General features: G+C 50.7%; 1 protein-coding gene and 1 pseudogene across 1 annotated transcript; both read right to left on the bottom strand.

Moving 5' to 3' along the window:
- Positions 1-2,303: 2,303 nt before the first annotated feature.
- LOC142819693 (chemerin-like receptor 1) lies at positions 2,304-3,125 on the bottom strand (annotated as a pseudogene).
- A 5,596-nt stretch (positions 3,126-8,721) lies between these two features.
- On the bottom strand, positions 8,722-10,555 carry LOC102453715 (chemerin-like receptor 1). Its single transcript, XM_075907796.2, has one exon. It carries the CDS (start codon positions 10,149-10,151, stop codon positions 9,285-9,287), a length of 867 nt encoding a protein of 288 aa, XP_075763911.2. The 5' UTR covers positions 10,152-10,555; the 3' UTR covers positions 8,722-9,284.
- Positions 10,556-15,536: the final 4,981 nt, after the last annotated feature.

The raw sequence follows: 15,536 nt of genomic DNA on the forward strand, positions 1-15,536 counted from the left end.
CACCTACAGCAAATAGAGGCGGTATTATCCTCCCTTCAGGAAGCCGGGCTCACCGCTAACCCCGTGAAGTGTCAGTTTGGCCAACGGGAGGTGTCGTACTTGGGGTACACGGTGGGGGGAGGGCAGATACGGCCCCAAATCGGGAAAATGGAGGCGCTACGAAACTATCCCCCCCCCCCCCGAGCACGAAGCGCCAGGTCCGACAGTTTTTGGGACTCGCCAGTTATTATAGGCGTTTCGTGCCCGATTTTGCGACCATTGCGGCCCCGCTGACGGATCTAACCAGGAACGCGGCTCCTAAGAGGGTGCGGTGGGACCCCGAGTGTGCCCAGGCCTTTGAGACCCTAAAACAACGGCTGACCCAAGCCCCCGTGCTGGCACAGCCCGACTTTTCTCACCCATTTATTTTGCAAACGGACGCCTCCGAGCGCAGGCTCGGTGCGGTATTGTCCCAGGGCGAGGGAGAGGAAGAACATCCTATAGTATACGTGAGCCGCAAGCTGCTCCCGCGGGAGCGGCAGTATTCAACAATAGAAAAGGAGGCCTTGGCGGTCAAGTGGGCCGTTGACATGTTACGATATTATCTCCTAGGCAGTACGTTCATGGTGGTGACCGACCACGCACCTCTCCGGTGGCTCCAGGCTATGAAGGACGCCAACCCCCGCATCCAGAGGTGGTACCTGGCGCTGCAGCCCTACCGGTTTAAAGTGAGCCACCGGGCAGGGAGAGACCATGGGAATGCGGACTTTTTTTCCAGAATACCCGAAGAGACTGCAGAGACACGAGGAGAGGAACAGGCGAACCTGGAGGGGGAGGTGTGTGACGGGTCGCGCCGCCCCCACGCCCCACCCGGCGGCCCGCCCCGCACTCAGCCCGCGATCGCACTGGCTCTCCTGGGCGCCACCCAGGGAGCGCGGCAACCCTGCAGGGCCTGCTCCTCTGCCGCAGCTCGGATAACGGGCGGCGCAGCGGGGGCGGGGCGACACCAGGACGTCCACGTGAGGCGGGGGCGGAGCCTGGCAACGCGGTGTCTGACGTCATCAGACCCGGACGCACGGCGGGGGAGGGGCCTGGTGACGTGGCGTCTTACGTCACCAGGACCGGACGCCGGCGGGGGATTTAAAAAGGGGGAACAGGGAAAGACAGGGGGGAGGACGAAGGAGCAAGGAGGAGGAAGGAAGGAGACGGAGAGCGAACGGAGGAGGAAGGAGCAGGGAAGGAGGAGGAGGGAAGAATAGAGGAGGAGGAGAGAATAACGGAGGAAGGAGGCACGGAACACAGAAGGAGAGGCACGCAGCACAGGAAGGAGGGAAGTGGGGCAGCACAAGGGGTGAGGGGGACTACGTAGAAGGGGGGGAAGCAGAGACAGCGGGGAGCCGGACGGGCTCGCTCGTTACACTGTTACTTAAATCCCCTTCTGTGCCAGATAACTGGAAGGTAGTGAATGTGACACCAGTTTTGAAAAGGGCTCTAGAGGTGATCCTGGCAATTACAGACCAGTAAGTCTAACGTCAGTATCGGGCAAAATGGTTGAAATCCCAGAAAAGAGCAGACTTGTCAGACACAGTGATAAACACAATTTGTTGGGGAAGAGTCAACCTGGCTTTTGTAAAGGAAAATCCTGTCTCTGTGGGTGATTGGGGGCTGCTCTCAAGGCTTCAGGGCTGGCACTTTACCCAGCTGCACATTTGTAGATTGGGAGGGACAGTCCTGGATCTACCATGAACCTTGGGAAACTGTTCCCAGGGTCAGTGTCTCTGGCCGTTCAAAACGTTCCCCTCACGTCCCGGCTGAATGTGCCTGGGTGCAGCTTCCGTTCCCTGGGTCACGTTCCACCTTCCTCGGCTGGACTGAAGAGCCCCTTGTTCAATATCTTCCTACCTATCAGGGTGGCTAAACATTGGAAAAGTTGTCTAGGGTGGTTGTGGAATCTCCATCTCTAGAGATATTTCAGAACAGGTTAGATAGACATCGCTCACGGATGGTCTAGACCAGCGTTTCTCAACATTTTTTTATAAAGTGCCCTTTTTTCCCAAAAGAAGAAAAAAAATTGTAAGTACCCCCTTAAATTAAATTAAATTAAATTAAAATACCCCCAGTATCTACAGCTTTCAGACAATTTTTTTTTCCTCCGTGGCAACACATTCACTTTCCATAAAGCACAATTTAGGGGTCAAAAAGAAAGAATTAGTTCCAGTGCACAGAATTCTTCCTACAGGCAATATCGACATTCTGGGCCCTGCACTCCCTAAAATTGGTCCTTGTGGGTGCAGCTCATGGCGTGGAGGTGATGGAAAACGGGGCTAGTTGGCCTGTTCCGAGTGGTCAGGGTTGCAAGCACGTTGCTGGTACCTCAGAAACTCTTCCTCCATGGTGAAATATGACAGGAGACAAGCAAATGCACTTCCTAATTCCAGAAGAGGCCAAGGGTGCATAGCTGAGAGCTACAGGAAGTAGAAGATGTGATAGGGCAGCCAGCAGAGGAAAAAGGTCGGGATCAAGCCGAGAAGGATCTTGAGGGGCTGGGTGGCCTGGATCAGCCGGTTCCTTCCCAGCCTTGCAATGTGAACGACGTAGAAGGTTGGGATCAGGCTCAAGGATAATGGGATGAGAAACTGGATAGTGACAGCGGCCTTCATCTTCCCTGAATCCACTGGGAAATACATTCTTGTGTTGGCATGTGGGACAAGGGATTCCCAGAGGTCACCGTACCGCAAGCTGAACTCAACAGACAGGACCCACGTAACCAGACCCATCCAGAAGGCCAGGGAGACCGTGAGGCATTTCTGGGCCCACTCAGGCTGTGCCGTGAGGAAGCAGCGATGGACGCTGATGGCCATGAGGAGGAAGGCGCTGGAGAACATGTGCAGGGAGGTGATGGTGCTGCTCAGCCTCCTGGCCCAGTCTAAATGCAGGAAGAAGATGAATCTGAGGGGCACGCAAAGGATGAAGATGAAATCGTAAATGGCCTGGTTTAGGAACTATACGGTGCTGGCCGTCCTCTTCACATGGCAGCCGGTGACGAAGAGGACGTAGCCGTTCAATGGCGCCCCAGTGAGGAAAGCCAAACCAAAGAGCACCAGGAAGAAGATTGGGAGGAACTGCATTCTCAGAGGAGCTGCTGTCACAATATGGCCCCCTTCTCCTCAGGGCTGGGCGGGGCTGACACTGGGCTGTGGGGAGGAAGGGAGAGCAGTGAAAAGGGCTGCAGGACAGGGACAGAGAGACAGAGGCGGCCTTTATAAACTCCCAGTCCCTGGGCTGAGCTGAGGTGGGATCGAATCCTTGTGGGCCGATGGCTCCAGTGGTACAAAACCCTTAGAAGCAGCGAACTGCAGGGTCACCAGGGGACCAAAATGGTCATCTCAGTGAAGTCAGCTGCTCCTCATAACCATGGGGTTCGCGGCACGGGGTTCGCACTAGCCGGCTTTTAAAAATGGCGGCGCCGGCTTTATGCTAATGAAGCCCGGGAAATTCAAATCCCGGGCTTCCTTAGCAAGTTCGGTATGCATACATTACCCCGCTAGTTCGAACTAGCGGGGTAGTGTAGACATACCCTTACAGACTAAACTCTGGGTGTCCAGTACTTTCTACAAAAGTTGGTGGGTTTTGGGGTTAGATGCTGGAGAAGAGCAATGAAGTCTGGCCCACTCTATGTTAGTCATTAAATGCCCTAAGGATAATATAGCAGGGGGGATACGACTCCTTCTTGGAACAGCTTTTCCTGTCACCCACATGGGGAGGGGCCATTCTTGCTCAGTGGAACACAGGTTCAGATCCCAGAGGTGACATCAACTGCACTTCTTGGGAACAGTGACCATCAGATAATGAGGCCGATCATCCCCATTGCAACAAAAACACCTCAGTGACCCAGCACTGGAGCTTTTATTTTCAGAAAGGGGAACTCCACAAAAATGAGGAAATTGAAAGTTACAGGGCAAAAAGTGAACTCTTGCAAACTACAGGAAAAAAAGTTTAAACCCAAAATGATAGAAGGGTGAACTTAAATGTTTACCCTAAATTAAAAGACTCAGAAGGGAATAGCAAATGAACATGTTGTTCGTCAGAAGCAGGAAGCTGCTAACCAAGCAGCGGGGTCACTGGATGATCGAGATGTGAAAGGACGATAAGGGCATTCAGAGAAATGCAATGATTTTTTTGCATTAGTCTCCACAGCTGAGATTCCCACACCTGAGCCGATCCTTTGAAGTGACACATCTGAGGAAATGCCCAGACTGAGGTGTCATTAGAGGAGATTACAGAACAAACTAATAAATGAACATCAATAAATCACCAGGAGCAGACAGTATTTCTGAAGGAACACAACTGTGAGAATGCAGAACTGCTCACTGTGGTTTGTAATCTGTTACTTAAATCCCCTTCTGTGCCAGATAACTGGAGTTTACCTTACATGAAGCCAAACTTTAAAAAGGACTCTCTAAGTGATCCTGGCAATTTTGTGGTGGTAAGTGTAACATCAGTACTGGGCAAAGTGGTAGAAAGTATAGTAAAGAGCAGAATTATCAGACACAGAGATGAACATAAATCATGCCTCACTGATCTATGAGAGCTCTTAGAGGGGTTAACGAGCATGTGGATCCAGTGGATCTAGCGTGCTGAGAATTCCAGAAAGTGTTTGATGAGGCCCCTCCCCAAAAGCTCTTATGTAAAGTGACATTCCATGGAAGGGGAGTCAAAGTTCCATCATAGTTCAGTAAATGATTAAGAGGTAGGAAGCACAGGGTGGGAATAAAGGGTCATTTTCAGACCGGACAGTGGTGTCTAGTGGTGTCCCGCAGGGGTTCACACTGGGGCCAGTGTTAGTCAATCTATTCATAAATAATCTAGACAAAAAGCTAAACAGTGAGAAGGGAAAATTTGCAGGGGATACTAGAGCACTCAGCTGAACCCAGAGCTGATTGCAAAGAATGACAAAGGGGCCTGACAGAACAGGATGTCCGAAGGACAAAATGGCGGTGTGACGGGGCGCCGAGAACCAGCACTGAGCCCCGGGGTGTGTGCCCCCTATTGACGCTGCTGAGGAGCAGCTACTGGCCATGCACCGGATGCTCCTGAGCCACGGCGCAGCTGAGGAAACGCCGCAGTGGACGCGGGAAAGAGGAGGGATGGATCAGCTGGCCGGTCGGCGCAGGGGGCAGGACGTACATCAGCGTCCCGGCGCAGCGGGAACTTCAAAACCCGCCGGACAGCGGAGGGAGGGGGAGACAGGCGAGGAGGAGTGGACCCACCAGTAAGGGGGGTAGTGGCCCAGGACCGCCTCCCCGGTGAGACCGGAGGCTACCGGTAATATTTAGAGGAGAGGAGAAAGGCAAGTAGCCCAGGGCAGGGCGGTGAATGAAGCCCGTGGGCTGGCGCGTTTAAGGATGCAACCCCGTCAGCCAGACTGGGACTGCCGGGCAGTCTGAGTCCTTAGGGCCCTGGGCTGGGGCCCGCGAGTGAGGGCAGGCCCGGGCCCCCCTTTCGCCTCCTTCTCGTAGGGGGAACCGAGGGACTATAGTGCCCAGCGAAAAGGGGCTAAGCAGTCCGACATCAGAGGGCCGGACGTCCCGAGACTGGGTAAAGGGTGGGAAGGAATGGGGACGGCAGACCCACGCCCCCCTTTTCGGGGGGGGGGCACAGTTACAGGCGGATAACATTCCGCATTGATAACTACAATGTAATGGGCATTGTAAAACGTCATCCCGACTGTACATGGAAAGTGCTGAGGGGTCCAAAAGAGTATCATGCTTGGTCTGAGCCAGAGGGCTAAAGACGGTGATGTGGTGCCCTGACTTTGTCCTGCTCCCATGCACACCTCAGCTGGCCCTGTGCCTGCACATTCCCTCATGTGACCTAGGGACAGGTTTTATTGTCCAATTATTTCCTTGTAGAGTGCCTGGGAATGCCAAGGCCAGGACCAGGGGTGGAGGATGAACAGCTCCAGCTGAGGGAGGTTCCTGCTGTTCCGATCCTGCTGCTGTTCCAGACGACTGAGACCGAATCTGGAATCTGGCATTCAGGCGCTGCCGTGAGGGTCCCAAGCTGCGAGACATGGTATTGTCCCTGTGACATTCTTCCTCCAGTCAGCTGGGTTCTTACCTGGTACTCACCTTAAGTCGCAATCAAGCCTATTTTGTTCTATTTGCTGTGTGGGGTCCTATCTTATTCCTCTTTGAAGTTACCTTGTTTGTTGCTTAATAAATCCTTGTTAGTTCGCCTCTACTGTCTGTCCTAGTCCTTGGGGAAATCCTAATAACTCCCAATGATAGATGTGGGTTTGGGGATGGGCCTGAAAGCCAGCGTAGGTTAAAATCGGTTTTCTGGCTAAAGCCCAGTAACTTGTACATGGGGGTTGAACCAAACATCTCTGTCCATCATGCTGGCCCTGTCCTGAACGAGGGTGGGTCAAAGTTGTTCCCCACTCTAGCATGATGAATGCAGAAGTGGGGGACTGCAAAAGCACCCCAAATACCTGATCTCCACGGACTTTGGTACAAAACTTCCCCCAAAATCCTAACACCCAGACTTTGGGAAATAAAAAAAAATTGCTGCCACCACCCAGGTATTGCAAGAAAAACCAGGGAAAAAAAATCACTTGAGAAATCTCAGCTCTAAAGTAAAGCCAGGACACAAAAATTAACCAGTACCAGGTTGGATGGAAAAAGAAACAACTTTTATTATCAAAACAATATTCCAGTTACAAGCATAGTATGAATGGCTAGATGGTAAGAGCCACCAATTCCCCCATGGGCCAAAATTTAGTTACAAAAGAGAGAAAAAAACATTTCTAACAGCACAGACATCAGATCCAAATTCCCAAACTAGAAAAAAATCAAACCTGATAAATGTATCTAGACTTTAACCTATTTACACATAAGGGTGGCCCTAGACTAGCTGCCAGTAACTGGCGCCCTAGGCGAGCCAGGCAATTGGCGCCCCACCTCCAAACCCCTCAATGATATTGTGCCACCATTTGGCACCCCATTTAACTTGGCGCTCTAGGTGACCGCCTAGTTCGTCTATATAGACAGGCCACCCCTGTTATGAAGAGTCTTTTTCTTGGAGAGACCTGTCTTCTGTCTCCCTTGGTATCCAGAGAGCAAACTGGCTCAGAGACAAAAGGAGGGAAAAGTTAAAAATTCCTTGTCTCAGTTTAAAATCCCGACTTCCCTTATCATTGGCTGACCGCATACCTGGCTAGGTTAACCCTTAGTCCCCAGGCTGCTGGCCAACCCTCATGGTTATGACAGGATGTCCCTCTTATCTGTGAGGAGTGTGTTGGTCCGAAGATGTTTCTGAGCCAGGTGTTCTGGTGCCACCCCTCTGGACGGTGTTTTCGGCCTCCACCTAGTACCTCTGAGGTGCGGGTGTTTCTGCAATATCAGCCCAGATCCTGCTGTAATCGGTGAGCTGGACCTGCCTCTTGCTTAGAGCTCAAGTTTGCTTTGTAGCAGCAAAATTGTGTCTACTTTCAACTAGGCCTCAGGCCTTACCCCAGGGCTACGTCTAGACTGGCCCCTTCTCCGGAAGAGGCATGCTAATTTCTAACTTTGGAATAGGGAAATCCGCAGGGGATTTAAATATCCCCCGCGGGATTTAAATAAACATGGCCGCCGCTTTTTTTCCGGTTTGGGGAAAAGCCGGAAAAGAGCGTCCAGACTGGCGCGATCCTCCGGAATAAAGCCCTATTCCAGAGGATCTCTTATTGAAAGTAGGAATAAGAGATCCTCCGGAATAGGGCTTTATTCCGGAGGATCGCGCCAGTCTGGACGCTCTTTTCCGGCTTTCCCCAAGCCGGAAAAAAAGCGGCGGCCATGTTTATTTAAATCCCGCGGGGGATATTTAAATCCCCCGCGGATTTCCCTATTCAAAAGTTAGAAATTAGCATGCCTCTTCCGGAGAAGGGGCCAGTCTAGACGTAGCCCAGGTGTGTGAAGCATGGCCGTATGTGTCAGGCCCTCTTGTTACTACAAGTTACCAAGCAAATACCTTCCCCCTCCAAATAAAACCCACCTCATGGTGACGTCACCATGGAGCGTTCATGAAAACACGTTGACTAATTGTGAACCAGCGGCAAAAACAAAATCATCTGAAGTGTTGGAGGCTTTAAGAAAGGGACAGCTGACACGCCAGAAAAGATCGGATCACATGGCCTCTGTTGAAAGCCATGAGACCCCCCCACACCTTGGCTGTGTCTAGACTACACCTCTCTGTTGACAAAGAGATGTAGATTAGGCATGTCAAAATTGCTAATGAAGCAGGGATTTAAGTATCCCTTGCTTCATTAGCATAAACACAGTCGCCACTTTTTTTTTTAAATGGAGTTTTTTTGAAACCCCCACCTCCCTGGCAGTCTAGATGTGGATCTTTGAAAAAATAAACCCTTTTTCGAAAGATGCCTTATTACAGGATCTTTCAAAAAAGGGGTTATTTTTCGAAAGATCCGCATCTAGACTGCCTTTTTTTAAAATCAAAAAGCTCCATTTCCAAAAAAAGCCATGGGGGCAGGAGCAGGGAAGGGAGGCAGCAGAAACTGGGGGGGCCTGGGTGCACCCAGCACTTACTGACAGCAGCTGGGTGCTGAGCAGGCAGGAGAGGTTGGGGGAAGGGTATAATTGTGTTCGGGGAGGGCATGGACAGAGTAGGGGGGGATATTCCAGGCCCTGCAGCCCCCCAGAAATGGCTTCCCAGGCTGAAGCCCGTGGGGGGGGGGGGGGGGTTGGCTGGGGGATGGGGATGGCTCCTGGAGCTGGCAATGCCACACACCCATGGTTGGGGACCATGAAACTTGGTGCCATTGGGTGGCACCCTACCCAGCTGCACATTTGTGTATTGGGAGGGACAGTCCTGGATCCACCACGACCCTTGGGAAATTGCTCACAGGGTCAGTGTTTCTGGCCGTTCAAAACATTCCCCTCACGTCCCGGCTGAATTTGTCTGGGTGCAACTTTTGTTCCCTGGGTCATGTTAGACCTTCCTCAGCTGGACTAGAGCCCCTTGTTCAATATCCGTTCCCGTCTGGATACTTACAGCCTGGGATCAAGTCACCTTCTCTTTGTTCAGCTACTTGGATTCAGCGTCTAGATCTCTCAGCTCTCGTTATCACACAGGTTTTCTAATCCTGCAAAAGGAGGCCCAAAATTCACTTGCCATAAAAAACAATTTTGGGATAAAAAAGAAACTATTAGACCTAGTGTACAGAATTCTTCCTTCAGGCATTCCAGGCCCAGCATTCCCTAAAATTGGCCCTAAAGGGTGCAGCTCATGGAGGCTGGAGGATGGGGCTAGTCAGCTGGTTCCGACTCCGAGTGGTCGGTGGTGTGGGGGTTGCGAGCACGTTGCTGGTACCTCAGAAACTCTTCATTCATGGTGAGGTAGAAGATGGGGTTGAGGCAGCTGTTGACATATGTCAGGAAGTAAGTAACTACACATCCTATATGCAGAAGAGGCCGAGGGTGCGTAGCTGAGAACTGCAGGAAGTAGAAGATGTGATATGGAAGCCAGCAGAAGAAAAAGGTTGGGATGAAGCCAAGAAGGATCTTGAGGGGCTGGGTGGCCTGGATCAGCTGGTTCCTTCCCAGCCTGGCAGTGTGAATGACGCAGAACATTGGGATCAGGCTCAAGGCTAATGGAATCAGAAATCCGACCAGGAACTGGATTGCGATGGCAACTTTTGCCCTCTCTGGATCCATTTGGAAATTTATGCTGGTGCTGGGAGGTGGAAGGAGGGATTCCCAGAGGTCACTGTACCGCAAGCTGAACCCAGCAGACAGGGCCCATGTGCCCAGAGCCACCCAGCAGGCCAGGCAGGGAGTGCAGCATTTCTGGGCCCACTCAGGTCGTGCCAAGAGGACGCAGCGATGGACGCTGATGGCCGTGAGGAGGAAGGCGCTGGAGAACATGTGCAGGGAGGTGATGGAGCTGCTCAGCCTCCTGGCCCAACCTATGTGCAGGGAGAAGATGATGATGAATCTGAAGGGCAGGCAGAGGAGGAAGATGAAATCGGACACGGCCCGGTTGAGGAACCACACGGCGCTGGCCGTCCTCTCTGTACGGCAGCCGGTGACGAAGAGGACGTAGCCGTTCAATGGTGCCCCCGTGAGGAAGGCCAAGCCATAGAGCACCAGGAGTAAGATTGGGGCAAACTCCATTCTCAGAGAGGCTACTGACACAATATGGCCCCCTTTTCCTCAGGGCTGGGTGGGGCCGGGGCAGACGCTGGGCTGTGGGGAGGAAGAGAGAGCAGTGAAAAGGGCTGCAGGACGGGGACAGAGAGAGACAGAGGTGGCGTTTATAAACTCCCAGTCCCTGGGCTGAGCTGAGGTGGGATCGAATCCTTGTGGGCCGATGGCCCCAGTGGTGCAAAGCCCTTAGAAGCAGCGAACCGCAGGGCGAGCAGGGGACCGAAAGGGTCGACTCAGTGAGGTCGCTGCCGAGATGCAGGGTTTGTTTCCTCTGTACCCAGCCCCAACGGGTTTCGGTTTTACATTGGAAGAAGAGTGTTACCCAGCCCAATTTCAATGAACCGTGTTACCTTCTTGCCGATCATTTGTGTTTCAAAGCCAGGGAGGCGGCAGGAGGGCGAGTTGCTCAGACGCAGAGACAGAGCCCTGGAGACATTTCCCCCCGAGCCTCACTCACCCCGGCCCACACTACGGACAAGGTGAAATTCAGCCACATTCAGCAGCTTCAGCTCCGTTCATCTTTACTCGGCTTTTGGCACTGTCCACTTCCCTTACTCCTCGTAGGAGCTGGGTTACTGGCCTCGACCTGTCAGGGCTTCATTAGACCGGCTGAATTGAACCCCGGAAGATTAACCGCAACAGATTCGATCTCTGTCGTGTAGACAGGGCCTAAAAGTCCTAAATACTCTTTTTGCTGTTGGTTTTCCAAGGGGGCTGGCGACTCTCTCTCGGTTTTTTTTTTTTTGAGAATTTAACCAGTGACCAATCCTCCCTCTCCCCCGGCCCTTTTAAAAAAAATTGAAAGGGATTTCCAGGCTTTCAACAACACTGACAACAAACAAGTCCCGGGGCAGTGCACGGGAGAAAGGGGAGGCCCCTAACACCTTTTGTCTAATGAAAGGCTGTTGCAAGAGACAATTTGAGCGGCTGGTTCCACCCCAGACTCTGCCACTGAACCGCTCAAGGAGCTTGGCCAAGTCACATCACAGCCTTAGGCTTCAGTTTCCCCTCCAAACATTTCCCTGTGCAGCACCCCTTGAGATGGGATCCGTGAGCTCAGACAGTGTCACTCAACACCCAGCGGGATGGGGTCTCATGACTTTTCACCACAGGAGACAACTAATGTCAACCGTCTCTAGCCACCGGGATTAGAGGAGTGGTTGGGGCAGGATGGGGGAGATCCAAGGGACAGATGGGGGCTGGAGGGTTGTGGGGCAGCTGGAGGGTTTCCCTCATTTCCTTACCCGTGTCTTGAGGGGACGCAGCATCTCCAAGTCGAGCCTCCTCCCAGGTCCCCCACACAACTCCTGCAGCTCACCTAGACTGGCTCAGCCGGCAGCAGGAAGCCGTGTGTGTGGGTGTATCTGGGAGGGTGAACAATGCGGGGAGACCACAGGATGTAGCTGGTACAATCACTTCTGCAATACCTGGAGAGCCTCCAGTGGCCATTGCTCCATGCAGCTGTCACGTGAATCACAAGCCCGCAGCCAGGGGGGCAGGGCAGCCAGCAGAGAAGTGGGGCTGAGACCATCATGGCCAGCCAGTTCCACCGGGTGAGGTCCCGGGAACAGAGACCCCAGCTGGGAATTTGCCCCCTCTGATCACCTCCTGGATGGGGAACAAGACCAGAGCATGGGTGGGAATCGGCCTCTGCTGCAGGGACTCCAGTCCTGGCCCATCCAGTGCTAACAAAACCCTTGCGGAGGGCTAGAGACCACGGAAACCACAGCCCGGGCTTACCAGCCAGGATCCCAGCCTCATCTCCCTGTTATGTCTGGCCCCCCTCCCTCGCACCCTGACCTCGCCTTGCATCTGGGAGTGCGGGAACTGCAGCTCTGCTTTAAAGTGTGTACGGATTGTTACTCGCCGTTCTGAATTCATGTGCCTAGTGAGGAATCCATTTCTCAAACACCAGCTCCTCAATCTCGTTTGGTTTCTGTTTTGTCACATGCTCGCTGACAGGTATTGCAAAAATAATGATTGAAATTGGGATTATATTGTGTTGGTTTGACAAATAAAAGATGCAGAATTTTGGAGAAATTTTAAAATATTGTGCGCAGCAGGTTTGATTTTTTTGGTAGAATTTTTAATTTTTCATGTAAAATTCCCCTCTCAGGTGCTTACTCTGCTCTGTGCAATATATTCGACAGTGGCCCTATAAAATGTGAAGGCAAATCATCTCTATGGTGGTATTTCTAGCTGATTTAGCGCAGAAGTCGTTCCAAAGTACAGAGAACCTTGAGGCTGAGAGGGGAAGGAATCTGAGTAGATTGAGAGCCACTGGTCTACAGGGTCTTTGCCTAGTGATAGGGCTTCGGGGAGGGGGGTGGCAGATTTGGGGGACCATGATGGATTTCACCCCAGAATGGAAGCTGGAAGGTTGAATCTCACTTGCTAATCTACGTGCTGGAGGAATCAGACCCAGCAGCTCAGAACTGATACGTCATAACACACCGCCCACCAGCGGCCCCCCTGTGGGGAGCTGTCCTCTCGGGGGCAGGCAGAACAGGGGGAGGAGGCTGAGTAGGGGGGAGATGCTTACACAGGCAACTCTTCAAAGCCCTCGAGGTGACCTTCTCCGTTCAGGCGTCTAATGGCTCAGCGCAGAGCCGGGCCCTCTCGTGATGCAGCGTCTGAGAGACTATCTGATGTGGGCGCAACTGGGGGGAAATTGTTCTAGATTTGATCCTAGATTGATCTAGATTTGATCCTAACAAATAGGGAGGAACTGGTTGAGAATTTGAAAGTGGAAGGCAGGTTGAGTGAAAGTGATCATGAAATCATAGAGTTCACAATTCTAAGGAAGGGTAGGAGGGAGAAGAGCAAAATAGAGACAATGGATATCAGGAAGGTGGATTTTGGTAAGCTCAGAGAGCTGATAGGTAAGGTCCCATGGGAATCGAGACTAAGGGGAAAAACCATTGAGGAGTGTTGGCAGTTTTTCAAAGGGACATTCTTAAGGGTCCAAAAGCAAGCTATTCTGATGTGTTGGAAAGATAGAAAATATGGCAAAAGACCACCTTGGCTTAACCACGAGATCTTGCATGATCTAAAAATAAAAAAGGAGTCATATAAAAAATAGAAAGTAGGACAAATTACAAAGGATGAATATAGGCAGACAACACAGGAATGTAGGGGCAAGATTAGAAAGGCAAAGGCACAAAATGAGCTCAAACTAGCTACGGGAATAAAGGGAAACAAGAAGATTTTTATAAATACATTAGAAGCAAGAGGAAGACCAAGGACAGGGTAGGCCCACTGCTCAGTGAGGAGGGAGAAACAGTAATAGGAAACTTGGAATTGGCAGTGATGCTCAATGACTTTGTTTTGTTCTTCACCGAGAAGTCTGTAGGAATGCCGAACATAGTGAATGCTAGTGGGAAGGGGATAGTTTTAGAAGGTAAAATAAAAAAGAACAAGTCAATAATCACCTAGAAAAGTTAGATGCAAGTCACCAGGGCCTGATGAAATGCATCCTAGAATACTCAAGGAGATGATAGAAGAGGTATCTGAGCCTCTAGCTAGCATCTTTGGAAAATCATGGGAGACAGGAGAGATTCCAGAAGACTGCCCATTTATAAAAAGGGAAATAAGAACAACCCAGGAAACTACAGATCAGTTAGTTTAACTTCTGTGCCAGGGAAGATAATGGAGCAAGTAATTAAGGAAATCATATGCGAACACTTGGAAGGTGGCAAGATGATAGGGAACACCCAGCATGGATTTGTAAAGAACAAATCCTGTCAAACCAATCGGATAGCTTTCTTTAATAGGATAACGAATCTTGTGGATAAGGGAGAAGCGGTGGACGTGGTATACCTAGACTTTAGTAAGGCGTTTGATACGGTCTCGCATGATTTTCTTATCAATAAACTAGGCAAATACAACTTAGCTGGGGCTACTATAAGGTGGGTGCGTAACTAGCTGGATAACAGTACTCAAAGAGTAGTTATTAATGGTTCACAATCCTGCTGGAAAGACATAACAAGTGGGGTTCCGCAGGGGTCTGTTTTGGGACCTGCTCTGTTCAATATCTTCATCAATGATTTAGATATTGGCATAGAAAGTACGCTTATTAAGTTTGCAGATGATACCAAGCTGGGAGGGGTTACGACCACTTTGGAGGATAGGGTCATAATTCAAAATGACCTGGACAAATTGGAGAAATGGTCTGAGGTAAATAGGATGAAGTTTAATAAAGACAAATGCAAAGTGCTCCACTTAGGAAGGAACAATCAGTTTCATACATGCAGAATGGGAAGCGACTGTCTGAGAGGGAGTATGGCAGAAAAGGATCTAGAGGTTATAGTGGACCACAAGTTGAATATGAGTCAGCAGTGTGATGCTGTTGCAAAGCAGCAAACATGATTCTGGGATTCATTAACAGGTGTGTTGTGAGCAAGACACGAGAAGTCATTCTTCCGCTCTACTCTGCATTGGTTAGGTCTCAATTGGAGTGTTGTGTCCAGTTCTGGGCACCGCATTTCAAGAAAGATGTGGAGAAATTGGAGAGGGTCCAGAGAAGAGCAACCAGAATGATTAAAGGTCTAGGGAACATGACCTATGAGGGAAGGCTGAAGGAACTGGGTTTGTTTAGTTTAGAAAAGAGAAGATTGAAGGGGGACATGATAGCAGTTTTCAGGTATCTAAAAGGGCGTCATAAGGAGGAGGGAGAAAACTTGTTCATCTTGGCCTCTGAGGATAGAACAAGAAGAAATGGGTTTAAACTGCAGCAAGGGAGGTTTAGGTTGGACATTAGGAAAAAGTTCCTAACTGTCAGCATAGTCTGAAACTGGAATAAATTGCCCAGGGAGGTTGTGGAATCCCCATCTGTGGAGATATTTAAGAGTAGGTTAGATAAATGTCTATTAGGGATGGTCTAGACAGTATTTGGTCCTGCCTTGAGGGCGGGGGGCTGGACTCGATGACCTCTCGAGGTCCCTTTCAGTCCGAATATTCCATGGTTCAGACTCAGCATATGGTGCAGATTGAACGAGCAGAGGCACAAACTGAGGCTTTGGTAAATTAAATCTGAGCTTTTAGGGCCTCTCCGACTTTTCCTGTTGTGTCTTATGGAGTGGACTGGTCACATTTTACTCTGGGATTTCTCTTTGCTTCTGTTTGCTGTAACTGTGGGCAGTATCTGTGGGTTAGACAATGGGCATGTTCTGTTGTGAGAATTAGACAATTTGTTTCTCCGTAAGATTTTATAAAGTTATTTAATTAAACCCATTCTGTATTTTCTTTTGGAACTTGAAGGTAGGGAGGCTGACCCTGGGCAGTCCTTGCTGAAATTCCTTACAGACCGAACTCTGGCTCTCCAGGTACTTTCTATAGGACGGCGGGAGCGGG

Source organism: Pelodiscus sinensis, chromosome 22 (assembly GCF_052426305.1).
Source record: "Pelodiscus sinensis isolate ZL-2025 chromosome 22, ASM5242630v1, whole genome shotgun sequence".
NCBI classification, from domain to species: Eukaryota; Metazoa; Chordata; order Testudines; family Trionychidae; genus Pelodiscus; species Pelodiscus sinensis.